At 38.9% G+C, this 14,940-nt stretch overlaps 1 protein-coding gene across 3 annotated transcripts in view; it reads left to right on the plus strand.

Annotated features, from left to right (window-relative positions):
* The window catches only part of LOC140205013 (carnitine O-palmitoyltransferase 1, liver isoform-like), a 124,528-nt gene that overhangs the window by 71,047 nt on the left and 38,541 nt on the right, over nt 1–14,940 (plus strand). For 2 of the 3 annotated variants that reach the window (XM_072272069.1, XM_072272072.1), the window contains 5 exons: nt 1,496–1,573; nt 2,149–2,256; nt 4,275–4,362; nt 11,548–11,743; nt 13,026–13,214. In XM_072272069.1, coding sequence (XP_072128170.1) covers nt 1,496–1,573; nt 2,149–2,256; nt 4,275–4,362; nt 11,548–11,743; nt 13,026–13,214 — 659 coding nt within the window. Of the gene's footprint in view, nt 1–1,495; nt 1,574–2,148; nt 2,257–4,274; nt 4,363–10,698; nt 10,784–11,547; nt 11,744–13,025; nt 13,215–14,940 lie in introns of all 3 variants that reach the window. The other variant, XM_072272071.1, reaches the window with a different exon arrangement.

Consider the following 14,940-nt stretch of genomic DNA (forward strand, 5'->3'; position numbering starts at 1 on the left):
TTAAATCTAGAAAAAATTAGAAATGTCATTTATGACCCAGCTATTAAATTTGATGAGACTTGGAGACCATTTATTCAATATTTTCACATAATGTAATTTGACCCTTGCCAAATCTATTTTGTGATTTCAATATACGGGGAGAGGAGCGGAAGTTGTGACACTATTGGTTCTATCTGAGGTATCAGAATAACCCTTTCTTTTCTTTTTCTTTTCCTTAGTTTTCTTTTAGTTTGGGTAGATTAGTTTTTTTTTAGGGGATATATTTTTTTTCTTTTTCTGTTTTTTTTTACGATATTTTTGTATTTTATTGTTAATCTGTGTGATTTTGGGAGGTTTACTAACTATGTGTTGTTACCTGACTGTATACTTTTATAGTAATCATTATTAATTAATACAATCCCAATTGCTCTGTACTTATTTTTTTGTAATATGTATGATGTTGAAACTAATAAAAAGATTGAAAAAGAAAGAATGATTTTGATGCTTCTGGATAGGATACTTTCTATGGGTCGTCAATAAAAATTGGTGAGGTACATATGCAAAAATTCTTTAGCCTCCTAAGGAAGAAGAGGCACGGGTGAACTTCCTTGGCTGTGGCGTAAATCCTAGGAACTGGAAGCTCTCAATACTCTCAACTTCAGCACCACTGATGTAAACGGGAGCATGTGCCACCACCCCACCCCCCCCACCTTGCTTTACCTGAAGTCAATGACCAGTTAATTTATTTTGCTGACACCAAAGGGAATGGGACCATGTCCCTAGGCTGTCACCTCTATTTACTCTGTCATCGTTATTTGAGATGCGGTGGTATTACTTGCAAGCTGGTAGATGGAGTTAGAGCAGAACCTGGCCACACAGTTGTGAGTGTAGAAGGAATAGAATAGGAGACTGAGACCATGCCTGTTGAGGATAATCGTGGAGGTGGTGTAGTTGCCTATTTTTATTGCAGTCTTTTGATCAGGGGATCAAGGACCCAGTTGTAATAGGAAGTGCCGAGTCCTGGGTCTTCAAGATTGGAAGTATGTTTACTTGGAATGCTGGATTCACACCACCAGGTTCAGAACAAGTTATTGTCCTAATACCATTAGGCTCCATTAACTTAATTCATAAAATTGTTTTAGGTTTTCATAAAATACTATTATATTTTCCATGTAAATGCTGCAAGAAAATGATATGGTAATGTATGCATACTTTGATAATGTTTATTTTGAGCTTTGAACTGATTAGAAAGTTTTTAGGAGTCAGCGCAGGTATGACTGGATGAATGGATTCCTTTAATGGTGAAATATTCTGTCACATTATTAGATAAAGACCTGTACTTGTATAAGCTGGTCAGTATATTATGCCCAGTGTTATTAAACTGTACAATCTCAGTTGAAGTTGTAATTTTAATTCATTTGTGGCAAGCACACTTTCTGGATTGAGGATTGATCCAGTAAATGTAGAAAGCTTATAACTCATGTTATTTGTTGGCTTTCTCATTGTGTCATTGCAGGTGAGCGACTGGTGGGAGCAGTATGTTTACCTACAAGGGCGAGAGCCAATCATGGTCAACAGCAACTACTATGCCATGGTAAGGACTTCATACAGATATTGTGAATGGGGTTACTATGTGTAACCTGAGGGACTGCAACACTATATGTGTAATGGAGAAGGAAAAGGTTGTACATGACTTAGAATGTAGGCTAGAGCGTTGACATGGCAACCAAGTGGATAATGTTCTAAATAATGTATGATGATAAGAATGACAGTTTCTCTGTATCTCCTTGTGTTTTGCTCATTCTGCTTTGTAAGTACTAATTCACAAAGTATATTTCAGTATTGCTTGATGTCCAGTATGGTTCACTGCCATTCTTTGCTGGATGTTGTTAGATTGATCGTGGGCACAGATAAATTGAATCTTATCTGCTCCTACCTATTAACATATCTTTGAGCTGTGACATCTAGGTGGTGGCTAGAAGAGGCAATATTTAGTTTTTTTTCTTCTTACACAAGCTTATTATGTCGCCATGACTTAACAGAAATCACTTTGTACCTGGGACATCTTTGGTTCTGTGGCTTAGGAGCATGCTGATCCTTAAACTGTTGAGTTTTGAGGATATTTTTATGTTTTCTTTAACCAGGAGTAATTGTTTTTCCTAACTTCAGGATTTCTTGTATGTGACTCCAACCACCAGTCAAGTTGCCCGTGCTGGCAACCTAGTCCACGCTTTGCTTCTTTATAGACGGAGACTTACTCGTGAGGAGTTGCAGCCGGTAAGTTCTCAGACCTCTGTAATAGATATCAGTTAATGACATATGTGCATGTTTTCACTGTTACAAAGGTATCTAAAGTTCAGGAAGAACTATCTTCACTGGATTTTTCCTCTTAATTTTCCCTATTGCAGAAATGCTCATGAAATCCCACATTCTTACCTCACAACATATCAATATTCATGAGAAATTGTACAAAGAATTTTGAAAAGCACATCGTACGTGTTGGTGCCTCTTCTGGGCCTGAAAAAAACATATCAACTCTTTCCACCTTCCCTAGCAATGGTGCCAGCTGCCATTTTACAATGCTTTCACTGATGCTAATTTACTTCTGGCAGTGCTTAATTTGTGAATCTAGTCAGAGCATATTAACGAACTGTTTGAGCATTAAGGGCATCAGAAGCCAGCCCAATTTTCTTTCTATCTGATGTTCAAAGACATGCCAGCTTTATGCTGATACTTGCAGCTCCACCAGACATGCCCTTTACCAACTTAGTCATCAGAAAATGTTAACTTCATGTTTTGATGTCTTTTAATTTAGTTACTGTGCAGTGAATAAACTGTATTGTCTTATATTTTTGCTTACATTACACATTGGAGGACTCAATCAGCTTTTGCTGGGTAGGTGGATCTCATGAGGTTTGAGACTGACTTTCTGCTTCTACCTGAGGCATTGATAGTTCACTCAGCACGAGTTGCTCGAACTGTTATTGTAGTAAAACTCTGAAATTTGAAACTGTAGCTCACTGTAGTAAATAAGGATTTGCATGTGGTCTTAACAGTGAAGAATGCATTGTATTCCAATCAAGGCCACATATCCAGGGATGGGAAAATCTATAGGATGTTAATGTGCCTTTTTCTTACACATCCCTCTGCAAAACTAGTTATAAAGCAGATGCCTAAGAACAGATAGCCCACCTGTTCTTTTTCAGGCATGGTCCTTTGAATTTAAGAGAAGCCGAAAAGGAGGAGGAGGCTTTTTAGCTTCTAATATTTTCTGCCATTCAGTGAGATGATGGCTGACTAATCTTGTTTTGTATTTTCACATTCATATCGCTGCACATTTGATTAACAAAATTCTGTCAGTTTCAAGTTCAAATCTTCATCTCCTCCAGCACTAAATGAACACATTTCCTTTGCTACCAACAATCCTTTGGTACAGTCAGTGGCTAAGCTCTGGATAGACTTTGCTGGTGTGGAAAGGGAGGGTGGGATGGGGGAAACTCACTGGAAGCATAAGATTGGTACAGAGAAGTTGCATAAGTTACCTGTTTTTTTGCTATATATTCTGTTTGGTAAATGGATATTAGTGGACTATTTGAGTGAGTATCACTGCAAAGCCTCACACTCATAATTGTCCATTTTCCCAATAAGGAAAACTTTGCAGTGATCACTTATTTTCAAAATTATTTGTTTTGGATTTTTAACTGCAATTTGTGTTAGGTTCTTTGCATATTATCACCCTCCTGTCTCCATTTACTGTATATATAGTGGGCAGATGGGAACAAAGCCAGAGCTATCTATCTACCTTCTGGTTTGCCCCCTCTACCTGATGGTGTCACTGTGTTTAGAACTTTAAGTATGTTGTAAATATATTTATTAAAAAACTGTTCTTCAAGTTGCAGGTAGTGATTTTGATTCCAGGTGCACCAAGTGTAGTCTCCTGAAAGTTATGGGCAATTCATTATTTCCACCCAGCATTTGCCCATCTGAGCTTCAAGCTAGATATTTCGGATTCAAACTTTAGTGAATGTGGTGATTGGTTAAGCTGGTATCCACTCATGTTTAACTACTAGTTATTCATGTTATAGTTAAAAAAAATGCTGAATTTTAAAAAATGATGTCGCAATATAGAGGATAAACTAATTTGTAATTTTTTTTTTACATTTTTTCCCCTCCAATCCCTGCCCTATTATGGCAACGTGAAATGACTTTTTCACCTCCTAACATCTGACCCTAATACCATGGGTAATGCATGTCCCCCACCCCCACTACTGCCCACACACTCTGTTTGGGTGCAGAGTACTCTGCCAGGGTTCCCTGTACCTCTGTGTTCAGCACAGTGGGAAAGAATGTTCAACTCGACTCGACTGCCAGGCGAGGAGACAGGTAAGATTGAAAGGCTGTGGATTCAGGGCTGCTTGTAACTGCTTGTGGGGAATGCTGCCCACATGTCACACTATTCAGGACTTTAACAGCTAACTTACCAACACTAATGAATGAATTACTGGTTAGAAAATTAAGAAAGGAAAAACCTAGAGAGAGTGTAGTGGTACAATTCATTAGACATTTGGTTTACTGTACCAATTACTGAATCATAAGCAATATTTCTCCAGAAAGACAGTCCCAAAATCTCTCCCTATCCATCTTGTATCCTCTCTTATGTCAGCAATTGATTGTAGAATTACAGTAGTAGACTGGAATAGGTTTAAAACCAAATCTGTGTCCTTGCTACTGGTAAACACAATCGTAGATGTAGACATGGCAGTGTTTGATTTATAGGTTTGTAGATGATATCAAGATTAGCGGCTTTCCTAACACTGGAGGAGGTAGTCGCTGGTTGTAGATGACATTACAAGTACAATAGACAGAAAATAGATACAATAGACAGAAAAATAGATAGAATTATTCCTGAAAAATGTGAGGTGGTCCATTTTAGGAGAATAATAAGGCTAGAATATACTGTATACAGTGAATCTTAAAATTTTAAGAAGAACCGAGGAACACAGGAGACTTTTTTTAAAGCTTCACTGAAGGCATCTCAGCTAGGTAAGATGTATTAGATAGTTGCCTTCATTAGCTAAGGCATTGATTACAAAAACAAGGAAGCTATAGTACAAGCAACACACACAAAATGCTGAAGGAACTGAGCAGGCCAGGCAGTTTCTTTGAAAAAGAGTAAACAGTCGATGATTTGGGCCGAGACCCTTCAGCAGGACTGGAGAAAAAAAGATGAGGGTTAGAGTTAAAAGATGGGGGGAGGGGAGGGAGAAACACAAGGTGAAGTTATAGTACAACTACAGTATAAAAATTATTAATCAGGTCACAGATGGAGGGCTGTCTGTAATTCTGCTCACGTTGGGGAGATTCACCGGGATGTTGCCTCAAATGGAGAATTCCAATCATGAAATGCTCAATAAGTTAGATTTGCTTTAGAATTGATAGGGCAGATGGCCTAATTGAGATTATGAAGAATGTAGGTAGGTCAGCAAGTGGAAAAAGCTGTTCCTTTATGTTGTCTGTAACCAGAAGGCATAGGTTTAACATCAGGGGTAAGAGATTCAGAGAAGATTTGAGGACATTTTTATTCACCCAGTTGAAATCTGGAATACTCTGACTTGAGGGGATACTGGTGACAGATACCTTCACAACATTTAAAATGTACTGAGCATTTGAATTGTTATGGCATAGATAGTTATGGCCAGATAGTGGGAAGAGGGATTAGTGTAGGTATTTTTAATGAAGACAGACAAGAGGCTGTTTCCATACTTTTCCTTTGCAAAGGGGAATACTGACTCCCTTTCAGCCTCTGGTCATGCATTATTCAGTAGCTGATGTCCAAGGAAGGGCAAGTACTGTTTCCAGATCAGTATTTAACTCAGGCTATGTCCACACTAGACCAGATAATTTTGAAAATGCTGGTTTCGAGTAAAATGACAGGCGTCCACACTAGACGTTTTTCAAAACATCTCTGTCCACACTAGAACAGATATTTGGGCAAATCTACTTCTACTGTGCATGCGCAGACACATCTACAGGAAACAAGCGAAGAGAAAACGGTAAAATATTTACGTTTCTGCAGCGGCGTTGTACTATTTCCATTGGTCAAAAACTAGAGTACCTACAACAACAGCAAAAGAAAGTTTTCAACAATGTCTTCGAGGAATACGAAGAAAACTTGGAAAATCAGACCGGACTTCTTTGTTTAGACAGACAATGAAGTCGAGCTGTTTCTGCAAGTTACAAACGACTACAATGTCAACAAAGCAGTGGAGATGTTTAATTCCAAACAAGCTATTAACGTAGACAATAAAGTAAACAACACACGCATGAAACAGTCCTCTGCCCAAGATCAACAATTACAAAATGTTAAATGGTCAACTCGACAGACTACCAATCCCACATCAAACTCAAACCTATTAGGAGTAGAAGAGGGCACCCAACTCAATTTGAAATACTAACTACCAAGTCAGATGTGTATTGCAATTCATTTCCCCCCCCGCACAATTAAAGCATGGAATAATCTTAATCCTAACACAGTCACACAACTAAACCCAATTAAATTTAAGGCAGCTTTCCTTCTTCAAAAATCTCCTTCTTAAGCCCACCCTCCACCACGTCGAGTTTAAATTCCATGCGGAATATTATGGAGGATCAAGAACCAAGAGAGTGGAATCTTCTACCGCCAGACCTGCGCAGTATTTCTGACATTAATATTTTTAAAGATAGACTCAATCAAATCAATTTAGGAGATCTAGTCAAAAAAGCTCACTTTACAGTTTAACTCTCACGCCGTTCACACCAACTGCGCGTTATAACAGTGGTGGTCAGTCAGCAACTGTGCCAGCTTGGAGACCCTGGGGTACAGGAGATCGAGGGTACCGGCAGAAGAACAGAGGATGCAAACAGAGAAACCAAGGGGACCAGCTTGAAAGCCACCTCCAGTTTAAATTCCATGCGGAATATTTTGGAGGATCAAGAACCAAGAACCAAGAACAGCCATGCGCTGCATGCTGAGTACCAAGCAGAAGCAGAAAAAGTGTTGTTGTGTTGTCATGACAACGTTTTTAAATCACTCTGTTTACCCCGTCCACACTACAACACGAAACAATCGTTTTCAAATTTACATATTCTGGAGAGTGTTTTCGAAAATCTCCGTTTTCGGGGGATGAAAACGCCGTTTCCGTGTGGACGGAAGGTCAAAACAAAGAGAAAAAGCTTTGTTTTCAAAATTATCTGGCGTGTGGATATAGCCTCAGCTCTCTGCAAGATAATATGTGAAAGTAGTGTGACCATCACCTTTCTGGTCTTGAAAAAGATTATAGAGCAAGAAGGGTTATTGAATCATGCTTTAGCTGACCTAAAGAGTTGTTTGGACTCAACTTGAAGATTTGTAGGTGACATCAAGAATTCATCCAAGTACATTATAATTATTCTCTCTGAACCTTCCCTTCATTTAAACAGAGATAGATCAGTCCATTCTTTAGTTTGTCTCGCTGTAGAAATAAGATCAATTAGGGAAAGTACATGTTAGGGGAGACCTTAACAAAATCAGTAAAACTGGATTTGTTGGAGATGAATAAACATCAGTTTACATTGATCTTTTGCTCAGCATCAGCCAGAGTAACATGTCCCTTTGCTATTACCATCAGATAAATAACTAAATCGAGCAGCAACTGTGATTTTTTTAAAATGTGAAGTATTAAAATGGCTGATAATTGCAAATTGTCTAAGGCGGGTCTTTTCATAATCCTAAAGAAAAATGTTTCTTCATGCTTGGCATGACATCGACTGGGAAATTATGTCAAGAAACAGGGTGTATCTAGGCTTTAATAGTATTATGATTTAAGAGAAGCTAGCAGGTGCTGAAGTTTAGACTCTTCAGCCTATGGAATAATCATCTGATACAGAATGGTGGACAGTCCTGTGCTGTAAAGGATTAAGACATTACATCCATATACTTAACGACTTGTGAGCTATTTTAATATCTGTTGGCAAATTATGGAAATCATGACACAGACTAAGGTTGTTTGACACATGGTGTCTGTAGCTGTTGAAGACAATGTTCCCCCTCTAACCCCACTTTCCAGCAGTACATCTATGGCTTTGCAGGCCCTTTTTGTATAGAGTGAAAGCAAAAATCTGTGTGTTTCAGGCAACTTGTGACCATGGTTGGTAACTAGGACTGAGCTTAGTGGAATTACGTTGTCACAAGATTGATTTGGTGGTGGATGATTGGAACAGAAGCAATTCTCATAATGAGATTTGAAGAATATTAGAAAAGGAAGCACCCCTTTAGCCTCCTCCTCTCCCCCCCCCTTAAGCATTCTGGTTAGTTCCGACTAATCTTATAACGTTGTTCTTTGTTCCTTGTTGGACAGCAGGAGTTTTAACTAATCCTGTTGGGTTGAGCTTACACATCTTGGGTCAATTAGTGCCAAACCATTTAATGCAACTTTTAGCAATCAGTGCACAGAAGTAAATATGATGTTCCTTGTGCACTTTTGTTGAACTTGCTGGTGATGATTCTTAAAAATGATAGATTATGCCCTAGCGTCAGCTGCAGGTGGAGCTTTTGTTGGTTGCTCTCAGAACTCATAGCTAATGTAGGAGGAGTACATTGAATCAAAGTAGGTTGTAGAAAGCTACCAGGATGGGAAGTCCTTACAATGCCAATGAGAAAGATTTTTTAAAATTGTTAGGACATATGTTGTAAGTGTTTTGAAGTGGCTGTTGGACTCCTGCATTGTGTGTCATGCCTGGGTGGTTAATGCTCTCTCTTCATGCTTCTCACAGCAGCGTTTCCAATGGCTCTAGAAGCCCTGTTTGTCTTGGTGGAACCTGTCCCTAAAGTTCTCTCCGTCAGCTTTTATTTCATTTTTGTTGATTAACTTTTATTAATGAAATTTTCTGTTGTGTCTTTAAAATGCTTTACATGTAAAATGAACTTATGTTTCTTTTCCCTCCCTATCCACTAAAATGATAATTTATTCATCAGAGCAATAGATATTCCCAAATTATCTAAATCTGTACCTGCTCAGACATGGAAAATCTAAATTTTTCAGTCCAAAATTTGCTTTTTGTAGGTTCATAGGATGAATGAATTTCTCCTCTTAATGACCAAATTTGGAGTATCTCAATTCTTTGCTTTTGAGGTGTTAACATTTTAATTGTCACTAGAGCCTCAAACTGCCACTTTTCAATGCGATTTATAAAGAAGCTGACCAGAATAATTTGAGGTTATTTTTGTGTGCTACTAAGCCAGTAGCTTCTCGGCTTTTGCCCACACCCTCACCCAACTTAAGTCATTTTGTGTGCATGTTTAAATTTGGAGGACAGTAACCTAGCAGGCAATCCTGTGGACCATTATTTCAGAGCTACAAGTTTGAGCCCGTTATGGCAGTTGTGGAATTTAAATTCAAATACAAAATCTGAAAATATTAGTGTATATATAAATAGTATCAATAAAGTTAAACATATAACAGTTGTATTTAAAAAATATGCTTAATTAATGCATTAGAGGGAAAGTCTGTTTTCCTGTGTCTGGTGTGTATGTGACCCCAGGCCCACACATAGTTTTTGATGTAATTATACTGATTAAAGTTTCTTGCTTCTGAAAATTGTTTCCAAGTCAAGTTTGTTGTCACATGCACAACTACAGTGATGTTACAGGTACAGTACAAAACCTGCATGCATCAGCATCACAGGCACATAGGTACAGACAAACTAAATTATGCAAAGCAGTGAAGAGAGAGATAAAAAGACAGCAAAATCAAGACCACTCAAACAAAAAGACATATTTGTATTTTTGATGGTGGCCTCCCCTTGGAATTTTCTTCTAGGTTGAATATTTTTTTTCTTTATTCTCACAAGTAGTTTGGGTTAGAACAGAACTGGGTTATGCAAAGTTGTGTTACTGGCACTAGCCTCATTTGGGAAAGCATAAGTAAACACATTTCCCTCATTTAGCACTAATATTGATGGCATAATCCAGGGAAGCCAACTGACTTTTATGAAAGAAGATGTTAGGGCAGTAGAGAAGAGGGTTCATTTCTGAGCTCTGAGTTACTTCATTTGAATTATTATGGAACTTGTAGAAGGGGATTTAAACTCCATTTAACCCTCACTCACTAGAAAAGGTGTTTTTGCTTGGATTTAGAGAATATGCAGTACCAACCAACATGCCCAAAACTCATCAGAAAAAGTTCAACAATTTTGCATAAGTTGTTTTAGTCATTTGAACTAAGATTTCTAAGGATTCTGAGTGAATGTAAGAATGTATAATTGACAGAAGTAATTCTGTGTTGTGCTGTTGATGGTCTAAACCTGAATCAACTTCACTTTATATAGAGCTCCCATTTGCTCAGCGATTTTGGGTAAGATTTTTGTTGTTATTTTTTACTGGTAACAAAATTGAACTTGTTCATGTAATCAACATACAGCTACAAAAAGGACAGAGAAAGGGTGTTCCCTCTCTGTTTTTATGCTCCTTGTTTCCCATTCTAATTTTTTTCCTCCAATTTGTTCTTTGCAGGTCTGCCTCCTGAGCATTACCACAATTAATCAGAGATGTGATTGTTTTCATTGCCTTTGCTTGCATAGGTGGAAGACTAAATTGCTGTGGGTTTTTCTCCTCTTTCTTTCTCTGCTGTATTGTAGGTGTTGCTTATAGTTTCTTTTGCATGTCCATGTGTTATTCTTTCCTGTTTTTCTGCCTCTCTTTAGCTATTGATTCGAGGTGTTGTCCCCATGTGTTCTTATCAATGTGAGAATATGTTCAATACATCCCGCATCCCAGGTGTAGAGTCAGGTACGATGTCAATTCTTTACTGGAGCTGAGAATTTTAGCTGATATGCTTAATGCTAAGATTACACTGAGCTCTCAAATCGAGGACTGCTAAGAGTCATTAAGCTGCAAAGCCTTTCGATTCATTAGTCCATAGCCCTGGACCAATGCGCTACTTTGTGAACCACAGGACTGAGACTCCTTCATAAGGATTGGTGTCATAGCCTGTTTAGAGGCCTTTCATTCCTGTTGGCTGTATTCTCTAGTAAAGGCTGTATAATGCTGGAGAGTGCCCGGATCCAGGAGCTGCTCACTGTTTCTGGTGATGGCATTGGCCTTGAACTATCTCAGTACAGCTGATAATTGTTAATCACAGACTGCTAAAGATCTCACCAGGTAGGATCTCTTAGCTTTGCTGATGCTTTTTCCAGCTGCTATGGGATATGTCACATGTAACCTCTTGGCTGGAGGCAGTCTGGGTGTGTATTTGCTATACAAAGTACTTCTCTATTTCTTAATGAGAAGATGTATCTGCTTTCTGCAGATCTGTGGGCATGTGAAGATGTGCAAGTTTGCTGTCTTCTCATTACATGCAAATTGCTAGTTTGGTGGTCCATGAAGGTGTCCTGAGCTTAATTATCTATTATTTTAGTCAGGAGGTACTTAGTTTTGGGAAAGTATATTTTTCAGGAAGTTGTACGTTGCCAAGTTTATCCTCCTTTGAAAGCTTTCGTTTCATTTAAAATAGAACATACTAGTTTCATTCACCAGCAATGTTGAATTTGCAGACCATTTGCAGCACCTCTTGGATAGCAAGCACATCGTGGTCTATCACAAGGGCCGTTATTTTAAAGTGGGGTTGTATCAAGGTGGACGCCTTCTGAATCCCTGTGAGCTACAGAAACAATTTCAATATATCTTGGATGATTCTTCTTCACCTCAACCAGGTGAGAAGTACCTGGCTGCACTGACAGCAGGAAACCGGTAAGTGCTTTGCCTCTTTAAAGCTTTGCTTCTGATTCTTTTCTTTGAGATTCTGATTCTGGTTGCCTGATTGCTGGTGACATTCAACTCATAGGTTTTTATTTATTTCTTGTTTGGAATATATGCATCATTGACAATGGTTACATTTATTGCCCAAGAAGATTAATTTCCACCCTGAACTATATTTTTTCTGGTGAAATTTCTCCCATAACATTGTTGGCTAGGGATTGACCCAACATATTTCCGGGTCTGTATCGTGTGTAAGGTGTAAATGGTATCTTCAATTGAAGAGGACCATGTAACTCAGTCCACACGCTTCCATTGACACTTGCTCCTGCTGATGTAAAGTCCCGTTGGAAGCTTTGCATTAAGTAGGTTTGAACAAAGGGAAGTGGCTTTTCATTGCACGGTAACATGACATCTGATTCGAATGAGAAACTAATCTGTTCTGAATATTGTTCTGTCTTTTTTTAAACTTTGTCCTCAGCCATGGAGTGAACTGTGTGTTCCACTTTTGTCATTGCTAGAGAAGTAAAGGAGGGAATTGCAAGTTATACAAATAACAGATGAATTGATCAGAAATGTTGAGTTTGCATTGCTTTTTTGGATTTTAAGGTCTCGGTCAGTTAGTGTAGAATAATGGAGTTTCAGTTTCTGTGTTGGGAATGGGGAAAAGCAGATTAAGGTTCCAGGTTCTGATTGTAATTCAGAAACTTGTTTTAAAGTGTGTGTGGAACTTGAATGGAGCCAAAGTCTATAATGAGCAATGTAACATACTGTGATAACACTCATAAACATTGTTCATAGATTTAAAATTGTTTACTGTCATTTCCAGTACACAAGAGTAAAGGAGAACAAAATAATTGTTACTGTGGATCTGATGCAGCACAAGAAAGCACAATAAGATAAAGAACTCAATAGTAAAAAACAATTAATACAAATACATAAGAGAGATTATACATTAATTGTATGTCCATAAACTAATGCTAGGCTGTGCGTGAGGTGACTGACAGGAAATAATAAAATAGTGGTGGAGGCATTGATCAGTCTTACTGTGTGGGTCAAGTCGCTGTTTTTGAGTCTAGTAGTCCTGCTGTGGATGCTACATAGCCTCCTTTCTGATGAGAGTGGGGCAAATGGTCCTTGAGCAGGGTGGGTGGAAGAAGAAGAAAATTAAGTTCGAGCAGTTGACTGCTCCTGTGTATCAGAAGTAATTTAAGATCTTTGGGAATAGGGAAAGAACAGGCAGAAAGATACTTACATATGCTCTGTTGCTGTACAGAGTTCCTTGGGCTAAGGCACGGAAATCATACTTCAGCACTGGAAAGAACAGGAACTCGCTGGACTGTGTGGAGAAAGCAGCATTCTTTGTCACTTTGGATGATACTAAACCTGAACTATTTGTGGACAACCAGGTGAAGTCACTGGATGAATATGCCAAGTCACTGCTACATGGCAAGTGCTATGACAGGCGAGTGCTGTTCCTACTTATTGCAAAATATGAAGGCTTCTGCATTATGTTCAATGTGAAAAGAAAGCTAACTGTCAGATAAATACACAACAAAAATAATTACATTGTCATAATGTTTATTCTTTGTCTTAGAAATTAAGTTAATAGAGAAATAAATCACAAATGGCCCTTTGTATTAAATGAATCAGCATGGCTGTCAACCATCCACTTTCGCTAATTGTAGATTAATCTTGTCCTATTTTCTATTCTCCACACTTTGTCATGATCTCCACGTGGATTGTACGACTCACCTATACACTAGGTAATTTATAATGACTAATAAATCTACCAATTTGCACACCTTTGAGATGTGGGAGGGAATTGGAGCTCTTGGAGAAAACTCAGAGTTACAGGGAAGACATGAAAATGCCACACAAGCAGCATCCGAGATCAGGATTGAACCTTGGTGTCTAGGCAGCAGTTCTGTTAGCTGTGCTTTTTTTTGTCAGTTCTTCCATTTGCATTTGCTCCTGATGTAGAGTCTCATAGGAAGCTTTAAATTAAGTGGGTTTGAACAAGGGAGCTGACTTTTCATTGCATGGGTAGCATGACATCTGAACTTAATCCTGACTTTGTCTGATATCTACAATTTTCCCACTGTTTTATGAAGCAGTTCTTCTGGGATTGTTGCTTCTCTCCTTTAGAAAAGCAATCCTTTTTTACATTTCTGCTTTCCACACTATTCAGTCTGAACTTTCTCAAGAACAGAGGATAGTCATAACTCAAATAACACTGGAAAATAAAAATTTTGCTTCTTGAGTACTTTTGGGTATATCTTATGGATTTTAGGCTGCTGATCATGAAAATTGCCATGAAATTTCCCTATCATGCACCATTTTTTAAAATTACCTATATTTGTTATTTCAATTCATAATTCAAGTCAGAATAACTGAAGCCAAGATTAAGGAAGGCCATTTTGTTGGTCCACAACTCAAACAGGTCTTCATCATCATGAAGTGTTTCGAATGCTGCAACACATAACTTGAACCACATCATCAAGTTCACTGATGACACGACTGTGGTGGGTCTCATCAGCAAGAACCATGAGTCAGCATACAGAGAGGAGGTGCAGTGGCTAATGGACTGGTGCAGAGCCAACAACCTGTCTCTGAATGTGAACAAAACAAAAGAGATGGTTGTTGACTTCAGGAGGACACAGAATGACCACTCTCTGCTGAACATCGACAACTCCTCCGTAGAGATCGTTAAGGGCACCAAATTTCTTGGTTTTCACCTGGCAGAGAATCTCACCTGGTCCCTCAACACCAGCACCATAGCAAAGAAGGCCCAGCAGCATCTCTACTTTCTGCAAAGGCTGCGAGAAGTCCATCTCCCACCTCCCATCCTCACCACATTCAACAGAGGTTGTATTGAGAGCATCCTGAGCAGCTACATCGCTGCCTGGTTCAGAAATTGTACCATCTCGGATTGCAAGACCCTGCAGCGGATAGTGAGGTCAACTGAGAAGATCATCGGGGTCTCCCTTCCCGCCATTAGAGACATTTACACCACACACTACATCCGTAAAGCAAACAGCATTATGAAGGACCCCACACCCCCCCCTCATACGAACTCTTCTCCCTCCTGCCATCTGGCAAAAGGCACCAAAGTATTCGGGCTCTCACGACCAGACGATGTAACAGTCTCTTCCCCCAAGTCATCAGACTCCTCGATACCCAGAGCCTGG

This window comes from Mobula birostris, chromosome 11, assembly GCF_030028105.1.
Source record: "Mobula birostris isolate sMobBir1 chromosome 11, sMobBir1.hap1, whole genome shotgun sequence".
NCBI lineage: Eukaryota > Metazoa > Chordata > Chondrichthyes > Myliobatiformes > Myliobatidae > Mobula > Mobula birostris.